The sequence below is a fragment of the Amblyomma mixtum genome, chromosome 7 (assembly GCF_055824585.1).
Source record: "Amblyomma mixtum isolate Tamu chromosome 7, ASM5582458v1, whole genome shotgun sequence".
Classification (NCBI taxonomy): Eukaryota; Metazoa; Arthropoda; class Arachnida; order Ixodida; family Ixodidae; genus Amblyomma; species Amblyomma mixtum.
Window position 1 is genome coordinate 12,260,800 of NC_143018.1, and position 25,019 is coordinate 12,285,818.

Here is a 25,019-nt window from a genome sequence, read left to right on the forward strand (position 1 = left end):
TTTCTTAAACTACATTAAACATCTTCTTTCGCTTGTTCAGTTCCATCAACGGGGCTCTATCGAAGACTGCCTTAATTTTTCTTCGAAGTAAATATCGAATGGTTGGCTTTGTGTGACTCACTGACTATTCCTCGACAGTAAATCGGGCATTTGCTGCTGAGAAGGGAAATTGAAAAATGAAAATCCCCGCCCCCCCCCCCCCCCGCCATTCTATTAAACAATTGACGCCAGTATAGAAAAGCACTCCGTGATACCCGTCGGAAGTGAATAGCCGTGGGCCTAGCCTCAGAGATCCGCGAATAAATTGCACTGGCGTCATATTACCTTGCTTGCGAAAAGAGGTAATGGGCGCGGTACATGCACTTCTTTTCTTGGCCTTTCCTAGCTCATATTTTAGGCGAAAGCGGCCTCTATCATTAGAAGGCGACCATATATCGATAGAGACTAGTTTCACTTTTTAAGGAACCAATTAAGAAGAAACAATGACGTGTTGTTCTCGCTTACCCATAGATGTCTCCATATTTTTCTATCCACCGGCCGATCACCTTGTACAGGTCCTGTGCAGAAAACATCTGTTACTGCGGGTATGACAATAACCTCCCAATTTAGGGCTTTATTGCTCACAAAAGGCTCGCGAAAGCTTAAACTCTAAACAGCGCTAAAGACGAGGACGAAGAGCAAACAGGACGAGCGCTGACTCGCAACTAACGTTTATTGAGGAAAACACAGAATATATCCAAGTCAAGCAGCACAAAAACCACACAATCACCAAAACCAAAAAACCATGTCATGACAACCCCCTACACATGCCCTCTTCAAGAAATCTAACCTCATTATCTGCTAAAGCAACGGAAGGGTCACTGACACATTCTTCCCCTAATCTCATCATATGTTTGGCCTCTATGATTTCCCGGTTGATCTTTGCCGAATGGGCATCTAAAATAACTGTCGGTGAGAGAAAAGAACGGTGGTACACCCTTTACAATGGGTAACGAGGTTTGACTCCCAACCAATCTCTAGTAATCGCTCGTGTTCCCGTAACCGAAAATTGATACACCTGCCAGTTTGACCCAGATGCACTTTGTCACAAGATAACGGAAATCTGTATATCACACCCACTTTACAAGGAACGTAAGCATACTCATGCTTCACCCGACAAGTGTTTCTTTCCTGAGCCTTTTTCGCTGCTTTGTTCTTAAACATGCTACATATTTTCGACAGCTTACTTGCTGCTGAGAAGACCACACCAACATCATACCTTCTGGCCACACTTTTCAAATCATGCGACAAGCTATGTACATTTTGTCTATGTCTTTTAGCGTCTCTCTGTCCAACCCCCTCCTGCTACCGCAAAACTGCGCACGACTGTTTTACTTTTTTCGGCAGCTTGTCACACGTTCTTATTATGATGTGACTGAGAAACACTGCGTTCACTAGCCTTGTTACTTGTTCTTGAAAGCTATACCACATGCTATGAAAGCATGATTTTGACAGGACCAACTGCAGGCTCGACACAGCGATGCGACTTTTTACAAGCTTCGATTGAGGAGAATCATAATCAAGCAGCGGCTTAGCACTTCTAGGCGAAAACCGCCAACACACATGATGCATGTGAAACATCAAGGTGAGGTCCAAAAATCTCAGCTCATTGTCTTGAGACAGTCGTTTCATAGTAAATCTCCGACCAAGCCCTTAATCTTGAAACAATTTAAGAATATTCATTGATCCAAGGCCACCCTAGCAACCTTTGTAGAAGATCAGAAAATCGTCAACATAGCGAAATATTCTTATTCCCACCCCCTGCAAGTTATTGTAAACCATCTAATCTGCTTAAGAAAATGTTACTTAGAACAGGAGTGACCTTACACAGATACCTAATTTTTGGCCATAAACGGCACTGCCAAATTCAACAACCATGCTTTTGAAATAAAAAAAAAGATGTTAATACCAAAAACGACTCTTTTGTTATACAACAGCTATTTCCAAATGCTATCTCATCATTTTGTTCCGAAATTTATGCCCAAAAACTCTTACGACTTGTGTAGTCGTAAGAGGTGCTATGTAGAGACCAATCAAAACTGCTACGTGTACAAACAAATGGGTGACTCAGAGGTAAAATGAAAATGTTGATCATTTCCAGAACTGCGCAGTGAGCCTTTGTTGTTTAGATTTTGCGTTTTTGTTTCTGTTAACAGAATAACCGCACATATGAGCCAGTCCTCTCCGTTCTTTTCTCATGGAAAATTGCCTGGTGAGCACTTTTCCTGCCGTGTTCATCCCGTCACTACCACGCTACCCTTCACAGCTCCTGAATTCGCATGCCGGGTAGCCATCCTCACCGTGGAATGGTACTCCATTAGGTTTCCCCACAGAAGGTTCGGCCGAGGACCGGGAATGCCGAGTCTTCTGAAATACGAGAAGTGCCGCCATCGCCATCTGAAACGAGAAAGAAGGAAGTGCCTCGTCATTGCACGTGTTAATGCGAAAGCGTTATGTGGGGCATCGACAACGAAACCCAGAGTCCTACAGTTACTAACCACATAGCTTCGGTTTGGTTTATGGTGTTTAACGTCCCAAAGCGACTCGGGCTATGAGAGACGCCGTAGTGGAGGGCTACGGAAATTTCGACCACCTGGGGTTCTTTAACGTGCACTGACATCGCACAGTACACGGGCCTCTAGAATTTCTCCTCCAAAGAAATTCAACCGCCGCGGCCGGGATCGAACCCGCGTCTTTCGGGTCAGCAGCCGAGCACCATAACCACTGAGCCACCGCGGCGGCTTAACCACATAGCTTCATTGCCCCGTTTATAGCGCCGAAGCACTAATATACCCACTAGAAATTTGAATGTATGGAAAATTCCGCGTTTCCCTACATTTTACAAACACCAATCTTTAGTTCACAATCTTCCAGTATTACTCAACAAATTATGCACATAGTAGGAGTGAATCGAATACAGCTGAGGTCTTTGTTTTTGGAACTCAAGTAGGAAATTTGCTGCCTTGTGTATGTTTACTGTTTTAGGATGTAATTACTAGATGTTTAATCAAGTCATATTCTTTTGCAATGCCCAATGTTAATTTGATGCTTTTAACTCTCTGCCAACCTATTATTTGATGATTATGGGTGCTATATTTTCTGTATATAAATATCTTTTTGACTGCTACGTTCATGCAGTGGTCTCTTGGCCTTCAATCAAACTTCCTGAGCAGCTTTTAGCCCACGAGGCCGTCCAGCTTCCTTTGTGAAAAAATAAAATCGATTGACAAGCAGCAGTGGTCCCAAAAGTTCGAGGTGACGTTATCGTGGTATAATAAAAAGGTCTTCAGAAGGTGCAGGGAACTGCACACAGAACTGTACCCAGATTCCGAGGCGAGCACGCAACCCAGAGCCCACCCGTTCGCACCCAGAAGTGCTGATTCCAAATGATGTGCTGATTCTTCTTGGCTTGCATGTGATCTGGCGGTCTCGAATGGCAGTCAGAAATTGTGATCCCGGTGTCGGCCCTGTGGGCAGTTATCATGCTGAGGATGTATATAAGGTGCATGACGTCCTCAGGAATCGGGATTTCTGTGATGAAGTCACTGAAGTGGTGGATGTTCTTGTTGCAATGAAAGCCCATAAGTTTTCACGTGAAATCCATCGACACACTAGGCAATGAAGGAAAAAAAAAACAGGCCACAAAACTACGTTGCTTCTTGACAAACAAAGGTGAACCTAATATATAAGTTGCCTTACGACTGTGTGCTAATGAGTGGTTATGTAATTACAAAGAATAAATAAATAAATGAATGAATGAATGAATAAATAAATAAATAAATAAAGCAAAAAGGAAATAACAATGCTATCGCATACAAAGAATGAAAGTAGCCTTAAGTGCTCTCCGTAATTTTTCTTCCCATCTTATATTTTCGCACAACTTATACAGCGGCTGTTATTAAAACTATACTGGGCGACAGCATTGCTTGGAAATGGAGGGAAGGCTACAGAGGCGGAGCGCCCACAACCGGGTCATTCCGCCAATTAGTTCGGCCACAGGATGGTGCATCTGGAAAACTGACGTGTAGCTTTCGCCGCGGAAAGTTCACTCCGTCAGTGGGGTAGCTTGCGCCATCTGAGGAATCTTCTTGTAACAAGACTTGCCAGCAAATTGGCTGTATTCAAGGTTATGCTCTTCTTTCCTTGACTCCTAACGTAGAAAGTTGGCAGTTGGCCTGGAGATATGCCTTAAATAGCGGATGTTGACAGTATTGCCGCGTCTGCAACAATAGCCGCTCGGCGGCTGTTCGGCACGCAGCTGGTGCGCCCCGCTGTTCGCTGCTGAAGAAAACGAAACTGGACGTTCCATCCTGGCCGTCGCGGTGTGCGTTCGCATCTTCTCGGTGTTGGCGTTCCTCTGCCGTCTAGACGCGGCGCTACCTGTACCAACTGCTACGTGACAATATGCTGTTTTAAAAGGAAACAAACAAATGCAAGTGGGGAATATATTCCGCTCTGTAGGAAGAGAGAGCACGTTCGGTTTTGTAGTTTCCACTCCACTGGAAGAAAAGTTGTCGCGGTGCTTAAGCCTCAGACCCCGTGTGACGGCTCGTGGCTTGGTCGTTTTGCTGTCGAGCGCAAGGTCACGGTATGGAACCGCGGCCGTATTTCAATGGGGTAGTTGTAGTAGTAGCAGAAGTAGTAGTAAATGGTTTATTACGAAAATACAAAACGGACGAAAAAGATGTGACCAATCATGGCAATTGCAGAAAGACGCAGGTGGTCGGAATTAATCCGGAGCCTTCTACTATAGCATCCCTAATAATTCAGGTGTCAGCTACAGCGCGTTAAATCCTACACAACCGCAAGGCAATCCGGCCTCGCGTTAAATGTGTCTCTGATTTGCCAAAGCCATGGCAGTACAGTACATTCGGCCGTCGGCGGCCACAGTCACCTTGAAAAGCAGTGTACAGCACAAAAGAATGAACACACAAGAGCAGTTGGCAGGACAATGGCTGGCTCCCTCTCTACTCCAGGGCTTCTACCAACGGTCGTTTTGTTCTGCTTTTTTTCGGTGTGCCTTGTTTTGCACTGGCACAACGTTTCACGTGATAACTTGGGCCATCCTGACGGCCGAATGCTTAGGCAAATCAGGGTCGGCGTTTAATGATCCGAATCACTATCTGGACCTCCTGTCTGCCTTTACCGAAGTCAAGGGCGCGAGGTAATCGCGAACCGGACGGGCGGTGCAGGTGTTATGACTACTAAGCATGTGACTAGATGGCGCTAGTTGTACAGCCTTTGTCAAAAGTTCGGAGCCCACCGCTGTTGCGGGGCTGAAGACCAAAAAACGCTGCCGGTTGGCGGCGGCTGTCGGCGCTGAGGCTAAGCCTGAGCAAGAGTTAAATGCCTAGGGACAAGTGCCATTAAAAGCGTTTACTACTTACAGAGCCTCCGGTCGTCAGCGCTTCCACTACAGCGATGGCTACGCTGGACTTCAAACTTTTGACCAAGACTCTGCCTTTCACTTCTCTGCCTTCGAACTGTGAGAAAGAACGCAGGAACAATTCCTCTCACCACAATTCTATAACTTTCTCTGGGTGATTAGTCATGCTGTGAAAGATGGTGAGCTTCCTGCCAGGGCCGTTGCTAGCTCGCATGCCTTTGGAAAAGTTGGTTTCAATAACCAGCAGCAAAAAAAAACAACAAAAACAAATATTCTGCAATGCGTAACATTGAATGAGTGTCTGAAATAAAAGAGCGCATAATAAAGACACCGAGAAATTGCTGAACCGAGCGCTCTAGACCTCTCTCTCTCTCTTTTTTTCAATGCACCCAACAAGCCTAGAAAGGTTTTTTTCAAGTGTATTCTGTGCAGAAACCTGAAAATCTCACAGCACATAAGGCTCTTGGGTTAATGGGAGTGGACTTCGTGCGAATGCAAAACGTGGAGAAAAAAAATGGAGGCGACACTTACTTAAGCTCCACCTTAAGGGTGTGACGCGATAGCGTAATAGGTTAATTCACATATTCATTCGATACTTCACATTAATAGATCCCTGGGAGTTTTCATAACACTCCTGGCGCAGTGGTGCAGCGGTTAAGCGATGCGCCACTGCCCTGCGATGGTAAGTGCCGCAATTGGTAGGGCTTGTGAGACCCACTTTGAGCTTCCAAGTAACCTCTCGAGACCAATCATAAGTTGAACTGCCGCCTGCCACGGTGCGCAGTTTGCACGGTGGGCTGCATGTATGTACTTACATCTGACAGCTTGCCCACAACCTGGTGGGCAGGTGGGAAAGTCAGCCGCAAAGCAGGCTTCACAACAAGAAAGACAGACAATCAGACACACAACGGCTAAATGCGGGGAATGCCAGGTATAATTGCTATCGCACTGAAAAAATAATGGCTGCTACAATCAGCCTATATCATTACAGCTTGAAATTAATATTTGCCAACATCTGCAAGGCTCGCAGTTTTCGAGATGCCAAGGTTACAACTGTGCGTCGCAACAACAAAAAACAAACTTGGAAGCTTGTTTGGGCTACGCGCGGACTACGCCAGTGCATGAATGAATACGCGTATGTGCTGCGCTAAGCCATGCTGCTATCCGTACGGTCGAAGTGTGGCCAATAATGACATCCTGATAGACTCTTGTAATTGCGCTTGTCATGGTCGATGTCGCTCAGGATGACGAGACACTGCATGTGATAACTAAAGCACCAAAAGTACAGCGGGTCGTTTTGGACGTGGCTGTCGAAGCCCTGTGTGCTTATAGCTGTGAAAGGTGTCTCCGATGTCGGTGATGTGGGTGATGGCTAAGACTGCGTTCAGACAAAAGCAAACCTGTTTTATGCATTAGACCGGGAGCTTCTTTGCTTTGCCACGTCGCTTTGCCACGCAGGAAACATACCCCTTAGCACCAATGTTTGCCGCTAAGTTGAGGCTGTCGAAGGTCTACTGTTTATGTGTTTGTCTGGAAAAAAGTAGCTGATTACAGTAACTGATTACAGCAACGATGCTGTTTAGAAGAGTAATCGATTGATTACAAAATTACAGGAAAATGTAATTTATTACAAGTAATCAAGCACGAGGAACGCGTCGCGTAGAATTCTGCGGGGCACCCGAGATAATTTAATGGTGGCCCACAAGTTGGCCACGAGGCACAGGGAATAGGGCTCCGAAAATCGCCGCCGCAGTGAACGTCTTAAAAAAGAAACGAAACTGAAATCCCGATATGTTAACGCGCTTGTATTACGTGTCCCATTCAGCGGTGAACCCGGCTTCGTAGTTGCCCTGTCGGGAAAATCCGGATGGGTTGAGTGGATCGCGACGTCACACGTTGAGCTGCGGAATTGAAAAGTGATTAAAGCATTAGATAAATTGCGGTTGTAAGGTCTCAACATGGTACAAACGTCGTTATGACACGTAAGATTGTGAAGTAAATTAATTTCGCCGAAAAGAAAATCAGATAATAACATTGGGATCGAACTTGTGACCCACTGTACTTATTTTTCTGTATAATCCACCCCTATGTAATACCCCTGCGTGGGTCTTTACGGTAACAAACTGAACTGAACTGAACTCGGGCCGCGGGTCATCCATGCTAAACCTATCTTGTGAAAAAAAAAAAAAAACCAGCGCAAACGACACAAGGGACGTAGGAAGGAAGAAACACAGACGATGACGACATTTTTTCATTGTTTACAAACCGTAATATACAGGGAAAGGGCGAGCGTGCGCAGACAGAAGCGGACAAGTAGGAGGCACATCACGCAATCGCGATTCTCACTAAAACGAGCTCAAAAAATGCACACTCAGTGTAATATAGGTTGACAGAAGTGTAGCTCACACATTGATCAGATAGCTTTTTGATATGAAACGCTTCTTGCAAAAGGCGAGCTTTTTCATTGGCGCTCCCACCCAGTACCCTGGTCTCCTGTGTTTCGTCCTTCCTACGTCCCTACGTCTCTTGTGTCGTTTGCGTTGGTTGTTTTCACAAGGTGCAGCCCCGCCTCGCCCGGCAGCATGCTCTCCTGAATGCTAAACCTAGGACATCAAGGCACGTTCGGTCGACTTGCTTAAAGGAGGCACTGTGTGCCTCGTAAATAAAAATGCAATAGTCTAAAAATAAAAACATCAAATAGACTTGCAATGATTGTGCTGCGATGAGTGATAAAGCGCTACGTGATGGCGAAAGACAAGAACAGCGTCCGTGTGTGCGAAGGGACATGCAAAGTAGGCCTAGGGCTGCTGAAGGGACCCATTAACTCATACGCGTCAAAGCCTTAAGGCGGAGCTCTGGTGTCCCTCGAATTTTTCAGGCAATCCGACGGAGTGCGGGCCGACATGCTAATGCGTATAATTCTGTTCTCAGTCTTTATCTCGCTATACTTCCATTCACGTTGCATTCTATTCACTTCGTTGCCCAGCGAACAGTTTGTTTTTGGCGTGTTTGAAGCAGGTGCTCTTTCTCGCCATGTGTTCCATTTCCTTTCGGGGCTGTTCTGCTTGTTAAAGGTAATTAGCGCAAGATGACTAAGGCTTGCCTGAGATGTAGCGAGTGTTGTAGTTTTTGTCAGTATGATAAATGGTTAGGGGAAGCAAAAAAACTCCTTGGAAACGGTAGATATTCTAATTTGGGTGTGACCTACATATACATCCTCGAAGTCTGCACAGGAGAAGCATACAAAGAGCTCTGATATCGATAGTTGACGAGAAGGGACGCAGCCGACTATGACCGGCTATCCGCTCACTGGGTGAGAAGCCATTCAAAGTCAGTTCGCCATTGGACCCGTAGATTTGAGAAAACGTGCAACCTAAATGTAGAAAAATAGCGCATTAACGCATTGAGAGAACTATACAGGGCGTATCATAATAAACACACCGCATAGCAGAGATTTGCAAGAAGCTATACTTTAGTGCTGAGCTTTCTATAGGCGTAGTAGTAATGTAAGAAAAACGCGGGGTCTAATCAACGACATGATAGGTTGGCAGAAGCAACGTAATTTGGAAGAAAGGTTGCGATGTACGGTCGTGACTGAGGACCCCTCAATCATTATAAACCCTTTTAGTGATGCTTGCATCGTCTGTTAATGAATTGAAAGAGCAGCCTTTTGTTCTTACCATGCCTTACCAACGGCTTCGGGTCAATTCGGAAGTTGTAGACCGTTAAAAAAAAAACAAACAAACAAAAAACAAACAGCGTAGTGAAGTATTCAGAATACGGTTTCAGTCACGACGCAGATTTTTGTACGAGCCTAAAAAGAAAGCCTACGAAATAGAAAAAACTACCAAATGATAGTCGTGTTACTTCAGCGCTCCAAGACGCGCTCTTGGAGAACTACATGCGTTCATCACTGGAGCTTTGTCTCCAACGTGGCTTTTGGCTTGCACTGGCCGAAAGATGTGTTACAGCAAATGTTGACCCTTTGGCAAGCTTTCTTTTTAGGTCTTTAACAATAACCTACGCTATGGTATCTTATCAGCACTTCAGTCTGTTTTCTTTCTAGACGATCTGAAACTTCTGAAGTGATACTACTCTCAATAGCACTTCGCTGGTTTTACTCGTGTATGAGAATCCCTTATTTTTTTTTTTGAAAACTTGGTTTAGTTTAGGTTTAATATGTTACATTTAGGTTAAATTTAGACATCTGATGCTGGTCTTCAGAAGAATCTGTCCTCAGATATCGTGTTTTGATATATGGTTCATGTGTGCCTGCTATGCTTATGAAGGTTGACAGATTACTGCACACAGTACCTCTAATTTATTGCATGGAGCGGTTCACGTGAAGTCGGGCAATAACGCTAGAATGACAGCCAGGAGTTAGCCCTTACTATTATTTGTATTCTTGCAAATCATACTCGCTAGAAATTATTTCGAGCTTTTCTTCCCCGGAATCCTTCTACGTCCTCCCTTCCTGATTCAGGCTCCCCCTCTCCGTTAACAACATATTCAGAAATATTACAACATTTGCGCCTTGAAAGGCGGACACTCCCGAGGCCCGCTAAGGGTCTCAGTAAATCAGAGGAATGTCACCTTCACAGGCTACAAACTATGTCTTTCAATAATCCAGCTACGCTTCACGCCATTGAGCCCGAGTCCTTTTCGGCACAGTGCAAATTCTGTGGCCAGAAGGCAAACTTGTACCACATGGTATGGGCTTGTCAGAAAAATGACAGCATTGAGATCATAAATCAGCAGTTAATTTTTCTACGCTTCACGCCATTGAGCCCGAGTCCTTTTCGGCACAGTGCAAATTTTATGGCCAGAAGGCAAACTTGTACCACATGGTATGGGCTTGTCAGAAAAATGACAGCATTGAGATCATAAATCAGCCAACGCGGGAGGGCTGGGAGGCGGCCCTGTCCAGCTCGGACCTCGAGGAACAACGAGCCCTCGTCGCCAGAGCACGGGCAGCGGCTTTCACCAACGGCGTCCCGGACTAGGGACCCGATCAGCTTTCCCTTCAACTAAAGCATTGTGGCTTTAATAAACGTTTTCATCATCATCATCCACTCAGTCCAAACATCCAGAGAATAATCGAAAGTCACTGAGCTACATAGTAGGTTGTGAGGCTCCTAAAGCTTTCACGAAGAGTGAGATAAGAAGTTTTTTTAATTTTTATTGTATATTTTATACATAAATATAAGGCTAATAATAATGTACGTTCATATATTTAATTTTTTTAAACCATGTGCTGTGCTTTGATTTTTTTAACGCTGCAAGCTGTGCATTGGGGGCTTGGTTAATGAATAACCCCGATAGAATTTTGCACGCTTTCTTGCAGCTGGCATGGTGTATTCTGTTGATTTACCAATGAGCTTCATTCTTTGGGTAGTATATTCATTAAAATAATGATTAGCTGTTAAAAGAACACTAATGAGGAGCATTGTTTTTGCATCACTACATTCTGTTTATTGACTAAAGATTGTAGCTTTCTATTGCTTCTTGATCGGCGCTGATTGCAAAATAGCCCGACGGTCATACCCCGCTCACAACCTTTTGCGTCCTGCGGGCTCACACCACTTTCTGTACAGAGATGCAAAGTAAACTTCGTGTATTTAAGTCTGATGAAAGAAAGACTATCTTTGCTTGCAGCCGAAAATTCTTGCTCGCGCATCCTTCAAAATGTGCACGAACACCAAGCAGCAATTCTGCCGATCAGTCATCGAAGTAGTCTGCCGCTCAGTCATAATTCTGCCACTCAGTCATATTTCCGGCAGCTTCATACAGTTCCTGCTAAAGTAAAGCTATGATATAAACCGGCTTCTGAAAGCTCGCCTACTTCCCAGGATTTTTAGGTATGAACTAATCTTTTGTTGAGATAAATATTTTTGCAAATGGGCTCCTTGCCTTTTAACTTAACTGGTTGTGATGAAGGCTTTTGTCCGGAGAAAAATTCTCTTGTTTTCTGTAGTACTTACGAATTTAATTTCATATAATGCCCTGTGTACAATGCTTGTCTTTTCTGCACGTAATTAAAGGTGCAATGCATTTTTTCCAACGGCTTTTGTAGCTTAGAGAGTGAAATATTTCTCGCCAGGAGGCGAGGCCTTGTCAGGCGTAGATGAAACGCCTTTTGCCTCGTCTTCCTTGGTAGAATATTCCTCTTTTAAACTTTCTTGCTCCTGATGTATACTTGCTTTCTACAAATAAAGTGAATTTAATTTTAAAGTATCGGCAAGCCATCACTAGTCGGTGATATGTCGCATTCGCGTTTAAGCGCTATCGATTTGATATATCAATACGAGGTACTCCATGTTCTGTCGAGTAGCATGATAGTATCAACAGAGTGAAATGTACTTCGCGGCCAGAGACTACGCATTACGAGCTGTAGCTGTCGGGAACACAGGCCAAGGTCGTACCAAATAAAGGGCAAATTATTCTTAGATGGCTCATTCTATCCTTTGTCCCGGTATTCATCTCACCGCTTCGGAGTAAGATAAATTTTATTTATACTGAAGCACTGTGTGTAACTAGCATAAGTGCGGAATCAGCGCGGAATAACTTTAATTATTTTCTAAAATGTAAACGATTGCAATTCATAGGGTTTTGTTAGGAGCAGGCTATCATTTTATTTAGACACGTACAAGCGCAAAAAAAAAACACGGACAGAAAAAGAGACTTGGACAACACGAGCGCTTTGTGTTGTCCAAGCGCTCGTGTTGTCAATGTCTCTTTCTCTGTCCGCGTTTTTTTGCGCTTGTACGTGTCTGCTATGAACCAACTAGCCCAAAGGTCTGTGATCATCTTATTTAGACTGAAACAATGTGTGTCACTAGCATAAGTGCGGAATCAGCGCGGAATCAATCTAATGATTTTTTATAACGTAAGTGATTATAATTCATAGGGTTTTATTAGGAGACGCTTGTCATTCCTATTGCTTTCAAAAATAACACAGACCGTTTTCTGCCAGCTACGTTCGACAGTGAGCTTAAAGGCTTTTCGAGGTGGCCAGTTTCACATTTCTTCGAAGGATAACAGCACCGGTCAAAAGCCTCACAATCTGCTCCTCGGATAATTACTCAATCCCTTCTTTAGCGTTCAGCCGCCGCGGTGAATCAGTGGCTATGGTGCTCGGCTGCTGGCCCGAAAGACGCGGGTTCGATCCCGGCCGCGGTGGCTGAATTTCTTTGGAGGAGAAATTCGAGGCCCGTGTACTGTGCGATGTCAGTGCACGTTAAAGAACCCCTGGTGGTCTAAATTTGCGGAGTCCTTCACTACGGCGTCTCTCATAGCCTTAGTCGCTTTGGGACGTTAAACCCCATAAACCAACCAACCTTCTTTAGCGTTCCTCTTCAGATGCCAGTTGCGGCCTTGAACGTTATAGCTTTTGCATTCCCAGACGACTGGCTTGGTTTCAACTTTTAGCCCTGAAGGCCTTGCCGAAGAGGCCTTGGAAACAAGCAACTGAACTAAAATTGCAATGACGCTTGAAATGAATTGCAACGAAACACGTTTCGGACCGTCCCAATAGTGGTAAATCACGGGGCATTTGACAGGCGCTTTGTGGGTCCGTCTTCCGCTGCATATTATTATATTATGTTTAATTAAACTAAACCGATTTTAATGACTTCCAACGCTTACGTGAGCAGTAGAGTCAAGAGAAGGATGACAAGAAGAAGCAGCAGGCCCACTGTCGCCGACATCCTTGATTAAGTATAGCGCGGGCAACCTTGAGAGAAAGAAAAATAGAAGAAAAAAAATAAGACGGAACGATAAGACGCCTGTTACATTTCTGCGAAAGCAGTAGGGTAATGATTTATTCACAAATGAAAATTGGGTCACTGACCAAGTCGAAAGATGAAAAATGACGTTTCGGGTCCCATACGGGGCCCTTGTTCACAATAAGGCTGTCACAGAAGAAGGGATGGTTGTATACGCTTCAGAATCTTCTGCAATCTTTTCACGTAAATATGATGTAGCTTGCCCTGATTCTTGTTTAGCGTGTTGGCCGCTGTCTGGATGATTAGGGATTCTAGATGCAGTCTTGCAGATAGGTTTCTTTCCGTCGCCAAGATTTCCACCTCATCCCAGCCTATCTCGTGGCCTGTGGACAGCACGTGCTCTGCAGCTGCATTTTTTGCTGCGCGCTTGTTTCTGACGTCGCCCTGGTGATCCTTCATGCGCCGCTGGAAGTTCCCGGTTTCCCCAATGTAGACGGAGGGGCAGTCGCTGCAAGGTATCCGATAAACAACGCCAGGGAATTTGGCACGTGGTAGCGGGTCCTTCACGTTGACCACATCGGCTCGCAGCTTGCTGGTTGGCACGTGTGCAATGTGCACTCCGTGTTTACGGAAAATCCTAGAAATGGCCTCGCTGATCTGACGCACGTAGGGAATCGCAGCACGTTTTATCTTTTTTGTAAGCTGTTGTGCTCCTCGTGTGTAGGTGGCTTTCTTGGTGACTTTGCTGGTAAAATTTCTAGGGTAGCCGTTTCGCTCAAGATCGTACTGTATAAGCTTCATTTCGTTGCCAAGGCTGACCGGGTCGGAACAGATGTTTTTAGCACGGTTGACAAGTGACGCAACCACTGAACGCTTGTGAGCCGTAGGATGAGCGGAATCAAAATCCAGGTATCTCCCCGTGTGCGTTGCTATATAGACTCGATGTTCATTTTTATGTTTTGATTCTAATGAGAGTTTCGGCTCGAGAAGCCTTGGCTTCTCACACGCGACAGAGGTTTTGCTGGAGGGCGAAGATGGGGTTAGGGGGTGGGTCGACGGTGGCGTCAGCTGGTGGCCATGGCGCCAAATACATGCGCTTTCGAGAAGCTTGCAGGCAAAGCAACCTCTCCAGTGCACGTAACTCGTTGAAATAGCCAAAATGTCTAAGGCCACAGCGCCGAGCGTAACCGAATTTTTGAAATTCTAAAAACCGATATGGATGTTACTTACGATGGGCTCCATGCCTCTCATTAATTAAGGAGCCTAACAGTAATAGTTAAAAAGTTAACTATTCAATACTAGTTAACCAGCCTGCTAGCTAGCACGTCTTAGCTGTAATCTGATCTACTATACCACTGACAATGCTGTACTGAAAAAAAGTGCTCTTCTAACTCAAAAAGCCTATTTTTAAACATTGCGTAGAAACTTAGGTGAAACTTCCTCTATATGGATGCGTTCAGATAAGAACGGTAATCGAGGCCCATGACTATTTTCTTTGTTTTCAATTTAATTTTTAATATGTGATGGGCAAATGTGTCGGCACAAGGGAATCGTACTTAGGTTTGCAAGAAATGCTGTAGTTTCATTTTTTGAAAAAAAAAAAAAATGTATACGACGCTAGGTGGAAAACGTGGATATTGCGACTTCGCAAAAATCGCTAATTTGGATCCTTGCAGAAAGTAAACTGAAATTTTGCGGAACCTGATTATTTTCCCACGAATTGTGCGAATCCATTTCTGTTGGAAGCAATGCGAAAATATTTTTTGATATTCAGAATTCCACAGCAAAAAATTGCAAACATTCCTGGAAAACTAACGCATTCCAATAAGAGCAGTTTTTGTTATAGTAATAGAACAAGACCGATTAAGAATCAGTGCCTGAAATTTTTTTCTTAGCATTAATCCGTTGTTTTTACTATCGCCTGAGAAAATTAGTACTTTTAGAATGGGTACATGTTTTTTAATTAGGCGTTGAAATCTTCGAGCATTCGGAAAATTCCAAAAAAGGACAACTGACGAAAATTAAAAAAAAAGGCAGCCTCTCCGATATTCTTCAAAATTTGTTTCGATCCCCTTCATTACATGGTAACCATCATCAAATGGTACATGGTAAGGCTAACCTCTCTGCCTTTCCTGTCAATAAACCCTCTCTTTCTCTCTTGATCTAGAAAAAAGTACTCCATTATATGCTTTAAAGTGTAAAATTTAATGCCGAACACAGACCATATTTCATTCAGTTACCACTAGGTATTGTTTGTTAAAAAGAACGAAGCTCGTGAATTCGACTTCCATCTGAGCGCATGTGGTTGCATTTTAGTTATCACAATGCAAGAGCCTCAGAAAATACCTTGGAAGCACGCGTCGCTTGTAAGCATTTTTTATTAGGTCAGAACAAAAATACCTGTGGTTCTTCTCGAGGGTCCTATACGTCTGGTTAATGGAATTCGGAATATTGCCCTAATTCAAAGGTATTTCATGCAATTTGGCTTGAAATCGGATTTATAAAATACTTACCTCGAACTTTCAGAGCTCTTAGACCAACAATAGTTTGTTAAAGTTAAACTAAAATTAACCAGCCTGCTAGTAAGTCAGATATTTCGAGGAATCCCCCAAGGTGGAGTAGATTTGTAATAAGGGCAGTAATTACTCATTGAACGCCAATGCTACTTCGAGTTATTGATAAATTCGCTCTCGCCCCACCGTAAGCTTGCCGTCCCGGTTAGCGCAGTTGGTGCAGTGACTGCTCCGGTGAAGTGATGATACCGGGTGCGAACGCCGGACCATAATGAATTCTTCTTTAACTGCGAAGTTTCTGAGAAAGCTGTACAGTTTTCCTTTGTAGCCGTATGGCTGCACTTGGGTAGATGCCAATGAATTATTACTACTCCCTTATTAGCCTGCCAGTCCGCACGTCTTAGCTATGTTCTGATGTACTACACCACTAAGAATGGTATGCCGAAAAAAGCACTCCAGAAAGTCTATTTTTAAAAATTGTATAAAGTGCGAGGTGAAACATCCTATATATATATATATATATATATTAAGCAAACAAGGGAAGGGGAATGAGGGGCTCGTTATAAATATGACAGAAGCCAACAGCCACAGAAACCAAGGTGCACAGGGGATTTTTAATTTATTAATTTATTTTGTGGTGTTGATCAAGTTAGAATATTACTGAATATGTTATCGCTTAAAGCTAATTGATTAGAAAAGCAGAAGAAAAAACAACCACATGTCGCCGGTGGGATCCGAACCCACGACCTCCGAATTACGCGTCCGGTGCTCTACCTCTGAGCTACGGCGATGGCCGTCAAATCTTCTGCTTTCGGGGTATTTATGTTTAAAAGTAACCTAACCTTGAGAGTGTTCATCAGCGCCACCCACGTTCATAAGCGGCAGACGTAGAACGTCCTGAGTTACCGCAGGTGTGACGTATAACGTCATCATCAAACGGAGAGGGTGGAAGCTGCGTGAGAACCCTCTTATTCTTCCTATGGCATCAAGGCTGCCAGAACCGAGGCCCTCGCTAAGCAATTAAGCAAACAAGGGAAGGGGAATGAGGGGCTCGTTATAAATATGACAGAAGCCAACAGCCACAGAAACCAAGGTGCACAGGGGATTTTTAATTTATTAATTTATTTTGTGGTGTTGATCAAGTTAGAATATTACTGAATATGTTATCGCTTAAAGCTAATTGATTAGAAAAGCAGAAGAAAAAACAACCACATGCCGCCGGTGGGATCCGAACCCACGACCTCCGAATTACGCGTCCGGTGCTCTACCTCTGAGCTACGGCGATGGCCGTCAAATCTTCTGCTTTCGGGGTATTTATGTTTAAAAGTAACCTAACCTTGAGAGTGTTCATCAGCGCCACCCACGTTCATAAGCGGCAGACGTAGAACGTCCTGAGTTACCGCAGGTGTGACGTATAACGTCATCATCAAACGGAGAGGGTGGAAGCTGCGTGAGAACCCTCTTATGCTTCCTATGGCATCAAGGCTGCCAGAACCGAGGCCCTCGCTAAGCAATTAAGCAAACAAGGGAAGGGGAATGAGGGGCTCGTTATAAATATGACAGAAGCCAACAGCCACAGAAACCAAGGTGCACAGGGGATTTTTAATTTATTAATTTATTTTGTGGTGTTGATCAAGTTAGAATATTACTGAATATGTTATCGCTTAAAGCTAATTGATTAGAAAAGCAGAAGAAAAAACAACCACATGCCGCCGGTGGGATCCGAACCCACGACCTCCGAATTACGCGTCCGGTGCTCTACCTCTGAGCTACGGCGATGGCCGTCAAATCTTCTGCTTTCGGGGTATTTATGTTTAAAAGTAACCTAACCTTGAGAGTGTTCATCAGCGCCACCCACGTTCATAAGCGGCAGACGTAGAACGTCCTGAGTTACCGCAGGTGTGACGTATAACGTCATCATCAAACGGAGAGGGTGGAAGCTGCGTGAGAACCCTCTTATGCTTCCTATGGCATCAAGGCTGCCAGAACCGAGGCCCTCGCTAAGCAATTAAGCAAACAAGGGAAGGGGAATGAGGGGCTCGTTATAAATATGACAGAAGCCAACAGCCACAGAAACCAAGGTGCACAGGGGATTTAATTTTTTGCTTAATTGCTTAGCGAGGGCCTCGGTTCTGGCAGCCTTGATGCCATAGGAAGCATAAGAGGGTTCTCACGCAGCTTCCACCCTCTCCGTTTGATGATGACGTTATACGTCACACCTGCGGTAACTCAGGACGTTCTACGTCTGCCGCTTATGAACGTGGGTGGCGCTGATGAACACTCTCAAGGTTAGGTTACTTTTAAACATAAATACCCCGAAAGCAGAAGATTTGACGGCCATCGCCGTAGCTCAGAGGTAGAGCACCGGACGCGTAATTCGGAGGTCGTGGGTTCGGATCCCACCGGCGGCATGTGGTTGTTTTTTCTTCTGCTTTTCTAATCAATTAGCTTTAAGCGATAACATATTCAGTAATATTCTAACTTGATCAACACCACAAAATAAATTAATAAATTAAAAATCCCCTGTGCACCTTGGTTTCTGTGGCTGTTGGCTTCTGTCATATTTATAACGAGCCCCTCATTCCCCTTCCCTTGTTTGCTTAATTGCTTAGCGAGGGCCTCGGTTCTGGCAGCCTTGATGCCATAGGAAGCATAAGAGGGTTCTCACGCAGCTTCCACCCTCTGCGTTTGATGATGACGTTATACGTCACACCTGCGGTAACTCAGGACGTTCTACGTCTGCCGCTTATGAACGTGGGTGGCGCTGATGAACACTCTCAAGGTTAGGTTACTTTTAAACATAAATACCCCGAAAGCAGAAGATTTGACGGCCATCGCCGTAGCTCAGAGGTAGAGCACCGGACGCGTAATTCGGAGGTCGTGGGTTCGGATCCCACCGGCGGCATGTGGTTGTTTTTTCTTCTGCTTTTCTAATCAATTAGCTTTAAGCGATAACATATTCAGTAATATTCTAACTTGATCAACACCACAAAATAAATTAATAAATTAAAAATCTCCTGTGCACCTTGGTTTCTGTGGCTGTTGGCTTCTGTCATATTTATAACGAGCCCCTCATTCCCCTTCCCTTGTTTGCTTAATTGCTTAGCGAGGGCCTCGGTTCTGGCAGCCTTGATGCCATAGGAAGCATAAGAGGGTTCTCACGCAGCTTCCACCCTCTCCGTTTGATGATGACGTTATACGTCACACCTGCGGTAACTCAGGACGTTCTACGTCTGCCGCTTATGAACGTGGGTGGCGCTGATGAACACTCTCAAGGTTAGGTTACTTTTAAACATAAATACCCCGAAAGCAGAAGATTTGACGGCCATCGCCGTAGCTCAGAGGTAGAGCACCGGACGCGTAATTCGGAGGTCGTGGGTTCGGATCCCACCGGCGGCATGTGGTTGTTTTTTCTTCTGCTTTTCTAATCAATTAGCTTTAAGCGATAACATATTCAGTAATATTCTAACTTGATCAACACCACAAAATAAATTAATAAATTAAAAATCCCCTGTGCACCTTGGTTTCTGTGGCTGTTGGCTTCTGTCATATTTATAACGAGCCCCTCATTCCCCTTCCCTTGTTTGCTTAATTGCTTAGCGAGGGCCTCGGTTCTGGCAGCCTTGATGCCATAGGAAGCATAAGAGGGTTCTCACGCAGCTTCCACCCTCTGCGTTTGATGATGACGTTATACGTCCCACCTGCGGTAACTCAGGACGTTCTACGTCTGCCGCTTATGAACGTGGGTGGCGCTGATGAACACTCTCAAGGTTAGGTTACTTTTAAACATAAATACCCCGAAAGCAGAAGATTTGACGGCCATCGCCGTAGCTCAGAGGTAGAGCACCGGACGCGTAATTCGGAGGTCGTGGGTTCGGATCCCACCGGCGGCATGTGGTTGTTTTTTCTTCTGCTTTTCTAATCAATTAGCTTTAAGCGATAACATATTCAGTAATATTCTAACTTGATCAACACCACAAAATAAATTAATAAATTAAAAATCCCCTGTGCACCTTGGTTTCTGTGGCTGTTGGCTTCTGTCATATTTATAACGAGCCCCTCATTCCCCTTCCCTTGTTTGCTTAATTGCTTAGCGAGGGCCTCGGTTCTGGCAGCCTTGATGCCATAGGAAGCATAAGAGGGTTCTCATGCAGCTTCCACCCTCTCCGTTTGATGATGACGTTATACGTCACACCTGCGGTAACTCAGGACGTTCTACGTCTGCCGCTTATGAACGTGGGTGGCGCTGATGAACACTCTCAAGGTTAGGTTATTTTTAAACATAAATACCCCGAAAGCAGAAGATTTGACGGCCATCGCCGTAGCTCAGAGGTAGAGCACCGGACGCGTAATTCGGAGGTCGTGGGTTCGGATCCCACCGGCGGCATGTGGTTGTTTTTTCTTCTGCTTTTCTAATCAATTAGCTTTAAGCGATAACATATTCAGTAATATTCTAACTTGATCAACACCACAAAATAAATTAATAAATTAAAAATCCCCTGTGCACCTTGGTTTCTGTGGCTGTTGGCTTCTGTCATATTTATAACGAGCCCCTCATTCCCCTTCCCTTGTTTGCTTAATTGCTTAGCGAGGGCCTCGGTTCTGGCAGCCTTGATGCCATAGGAAGCATAAGAGGGTTCTCACGCAGCTTCCACCCTCTCCGTTTGATGATGACGTTATACGTCACACCTGCGGTAACTCAGGACGTTCTACGTCTGCCGCTTATGAACGTGGGTGGCGCTGATGAACACTCTCAAGGTTAGGTTACTTTTAAACATAAATACCCCGAAAGCAGAAGATTTGACGGCCATCGCCGTAGCTCAGAGGTAGAGCACCGGACGCGTAATTCGGAGGTCGTGGGTTCGGATCCCACCGGCGGCATGTGGTTGTTTTTTCTTCTGCTTTTCTAATCAATTAGCTTTAAGCGATAACATATTCAGTAATATTCTAACTTGATCAACACCACAAAATGAATTAATAAATTAAAAATCCCCTGTGCACCTTGGTTTCTGTGGCTGTTGGCTTCTGTCATATTTATAACGAGCCCCTCATTCCCCTTCCCTTGTTTGCTTAATTGCTTAGCGAGGGCCTCGGTTCTGGCAGCCTTGATGCCATAGGAAGCATAAGAGGGTTCTCACGCAGCTTCCACCCTCTCCGTTTGATGATGACGGTATACGTCACACCTGCGGTAACTCAGGACGTTCTACGTCTGCCGCTTATGAACGTGGGTGGCGCTGATGAACACTCTCAAGGTTAGGTTACTTTTAAACATAAATACCCCGAAAGCAGAAGATTTGACGGCCATCGCCGTAGCTCAGAGGTAGAGCACCGGACGCGTAATTCGGAGGTCGTGGGTTCGGATCCCACCGGCGGCATGTGGTTGTTTTTTCTTCTGCTTTTCTAATCAATTAGCTTTAAGCGATAACATATTCAGTAATATTCTAACTTGATCAACACCACAAAATAAGTTAATAAATTAAAAATCCCCTGTGCACCTTGGTTTCTGTGGCTGTTGGCTTCTGTCATATATATATATATATATATATATATATATATATATATATATATATATATATATATATATATATACATATATATATATATATATATAGTAGTTGCAGCAGGTCTTGTCGTTCAATGGGCCAGGAAGACTTGTAGAAGAAGGGGTCACAACATTGCAATTATCTTCATTTAATACCGACAGTTTCGAACGGAGGACCGTCCTTCCTCAGGGATACCCAGAGGTTCGAAACTGTCGGTATTAAATGAAGATAATTGCAAAGTTGTGACCCCTTATATATATATATATATATATGTATATATATATATATATATATATATATATATATATATATATATATAGTAGTTGCAGCAGGACGCGTAATTCGGAGGTCGTGGGTTCGAATCCCACCGGCGGCAGATGGTTGTTCTTTCTTCTGCTTTTCTAATCAATTAGCTTTAAGCGATAACATATTCAGTAATATTCTAAATTGATCAACACCACAAAATAAATAAAAATTAAAAAAAAAAGATATCCCTGTGCTCTTTGGTTTCTGTGGCTGTTGGCTTCTGTCATATATATATATATATATATATATATATATATATATATATATATATATATATATATATATATATAAAATTATTTCTTGGCAGCTGATTGATTAATATAAGATAAAATTACCAGAAATTGACAAACATCAGAAAATTTAATTCAGGACGTTTCGGCTGGAGGACCAGCCTTTTTCGAGTGTATTGCAGCATTCGAAGCAAGTAGCTTTTATCTGCTTGTTTATCTGCAAACAAAAGCTGCTTGTTTCGAATACTGTAATACACTCGAAAAAGGCTGGTCCTCCAGCCGAAACGTTGTGAATTAAATCTTATGTTTTTCAATTTCTGGTGACTTTATCTTATATATATATATATATTGTATTCAGTAGGGGTTCCAATGGCCCAGTTTACTAGTTTAGGTACAGTATTACGACAAACGCGACTGTTCTTTTAACGTTTATTTTGCCAACAGTTTCGGGAATGGTATTCCCTTCGTCAGGGCAGGCTTACAATGAATCCGTTTCGTCAATATAAGGACACAGAACAAGCGAGGAGGTATAATCTCCGCCCTCTAAACAAACTTGAGAATGAGGGCAGGGGACCGTATAATAGGCAGCACGACAAGTCTCAAACGGGCCGCGGCTGAACAACAACCAGAAAAAACAAACGGGGGGGTGGAAATGGTAAAGTAGTAGCAAAGAACGAGCCTGAACAGCACAGCGATAGAAGGGGCAAAAGAGCGTTAGACCCGGCTCTCGGCGCACACGGAAGCCGCTACCCCCCCCCCCCCCCCCGCCCCCCCCCCCCGGCCCCCCCTCCAAATACGCGTACACCCCCGAAAGACGCCGCCGGGTCCGAGCGGGCGGCCCGTATCAGGTATCCTGAGACGCTTGCAAGGGACGCGTTCGAGAGACGGCCAACACACACTTGTTAACCGCTGCAACGGCAACTTGCGACTGTGCCCTCTGCGTACTTTTGCTTCATTTCGTCGCTTTGCTCTGCTGTCGGGCCTTTCTACCAGACAATCTGGCGCCCCTTTTCCCATAAATATACTAGGCGGTCCAAAACCGTGTCCCGCAGTGAGCTTCCCGTGAAAAAACAGCGTCCGTCGGGTAAAATACTGAGCTAGCCCGAGCGCGTAGTGGGAAGGCAAAGATGAATTTAGGGGGAACAAAACAAAAGAAGGGAAGAGCAGAAAAAAAAATTAGCTCTAGAAATGTTTAAAGAAAATGTAACACAGAAAATGTTAACGCACACACAGGAAGAGAAAAGAGAAAAAGAAAAACTTCTGATTAAATGTGGCGCCAAACAAGTATGACATGGTGAGAGCACTTTGATAGAGTTTGGTGCAGTGCATGTGGTTTCGAGATTTGCATGCACACGCAGGTTAAATCATTCTGAGATTATCGAGTTGAGTCGATGTTGGTGTAAGTAAATAACAAATGACAAGAAATATGTAGAAAAATGAAAATAAAAACGGCACGGAGAATAAAAAATTGAGCACAAGAAGTTATACAAAAGTTAACAAATTAAAAATAACAATAATACATGTGTGCGGAAAACGTGAAAGGTCTGCGGCCCGCGGAGCTGCCGCGTGGTCCCAATGGTCTAGTTGATAGATCAAAGGTGTCTATTTGCTCTCCACTCGGGAGTCAACGCGTCTGCGCGAAGCGTGAGTACCGCAAGCGCGCATACCAAGCCGCTGAACCGTACAAGCAAAAGAAAAGCAAAAAGGAAGAGGAAGAAAGGAAAAGCCTCAGAAGCGCCATGGGAAATAAGCAGAGAGAAATATCCCGCCTACGTGGTCAGCGTGGCTCCGTTTGCAACCAGGAATAGACTCCGCGACAGCTATTACTTGCCTCATTAAATGTGCGCAGCATTGCGGAAGTTGTAGCTGCTGCCAGCAAATGAGTTTCGCCAAAGGTGTGTGTCCGTGAAGCAGCCGTTTTATATCTGAGTGCGTATTCGAACTGGCGGTCCGGAGCAATTTGTCGAGTTACGCGAAATGAAAGAGCGCGTTTCAAAGGGTGATTTGCATTTAGATCCTGAATTCTTATTGGAGCGCAATAAAAATTTGGCTGTGGTTTAGCTCTGGATAAACCTGGAGGACTGCGAAAGCAACATCTACGCGTAGCCATATACTGTTGCGTGAGCTACACTGCCCATAGTCTCACCGTTTCGCGTGCTCTTGCACAACCATTCTGCGCATGCGCGAGGAGCAATTGACGTCACTACGCACAGCTGTCTTGCCTTGCCCCGCGCGCTCGCCTTCCTTTCCTTAAAATAATCGTAGTGTAAACGTTGACAACTCCAACGCCAATGAACACAATGAGCGCCGACGGCCTATGGCTTCAGCGCCGCGTTTCTGGCACAACATTAGACAGTTTTAGTATAGCGTACGCAAAACCTTTGCGTACGCAATAAAATAGCGCATGTAGAATGCGCATGCGCAGAACGCTAAAAGAAGCTTAGCGTTTAGCGTACGCACGCAATTTTCTGGAAATAGCGTAGCGTCTTTGCGGGGCTTGCGGAGACAACATGGCGGCGCCCTGTTTGCCCGCTTCGGTTCTAAAATACCTCGTCATTGAGTTATTCGGCGCTCAACTGGCAATAAATGGTGGTATTCGCTTCCGCTCTCTCTCGTTTCACTGGGACGCAATGTTATGTGCGATAACTTGCCGGTATTCTTGAGATAGAAGTCTGTTTTCAAGCCCGTAAGCCTAACGACAGGTTGTGTACACTGTCGTCATGGCAACGGCCATTTTTAGCACTTCTCAAAACGACCTCAATTTTTTTTTTCGACGTGTGGTGGCGCTAGGTACTTACCCAAACGGGGCTGAACCTGGATGTTGTATGTCTACTTAGCGCCTATTGCGGAACGGTCCGCAAAACGCTCAACTAAAGGTGTTGTTCGCGCTTTGAATTTTGCGTACGCAAACATCGCAAACGCTATACTAAAACTGTCTATTGTCAATGCCAACGCATGCAGCGCACACCTGTCACTACCGCCACTTAGCTTAAAGCATGGTTGAGGTGTCCACTGTTCCAAGAGTGCAGCTGTGTGCCTTGCCTCTGGTTCAGGTGTCCACCGAGATGTGGACACCTCGCCCTCACCTCACGCTACGTATTTATTTATTTATTTGTGATACCCTCAGGGTACAAAGTACATTTCAGAGGGGAAGGGCAGTTGATAAGAAAAAAGTAAACAAAGCACAATTCATACAAAACTATAGAACAACTGAGGCAAGATAAAAAGAAGTGAGCAAAATTAACTCGGAACAGATTAATAAAATAGCTTAAGAACAA

General features: G+C 44.5%; 1 protein-coding gene across 2 annotated transcripts in view; it reads right to left on the bottom strand.

Annotated features, from left to right (window-relative positions):
• Positions 1–25,019, bottom strand: part of LOC149335041 (cytochrome P450 3A14-like) — a 46,967-nt gene that overhangs the window by 17,306 nt on the left and 4,642 nt on the right. Inside the window, exons 2-4 of one of the 2 annotated variants that reach the window (XM_089553727.1) lie at positions 13,070–13,157; positions 2,340–2,436; positions 505–557 (exon numbers count right to left, since the gene is read on the bottom strand). In XM_089553727.1, coding sequence (XP_089409853.1) covers positions 505–557; positions 2,340–2,436; positions 13,070–13,131 — 212 coding nt within the window. In that variant the 5' untranslated portion in view covers positions 13,132–13,157. Of the gene's footprint in view, positions 1–504; positions 558–2,339; positions 2,437–13,069; positions 13,170–25,019 lie in introns of those variants that run through there. The other variant, XM_089553726.1, reaches the window with a different exon arrangement.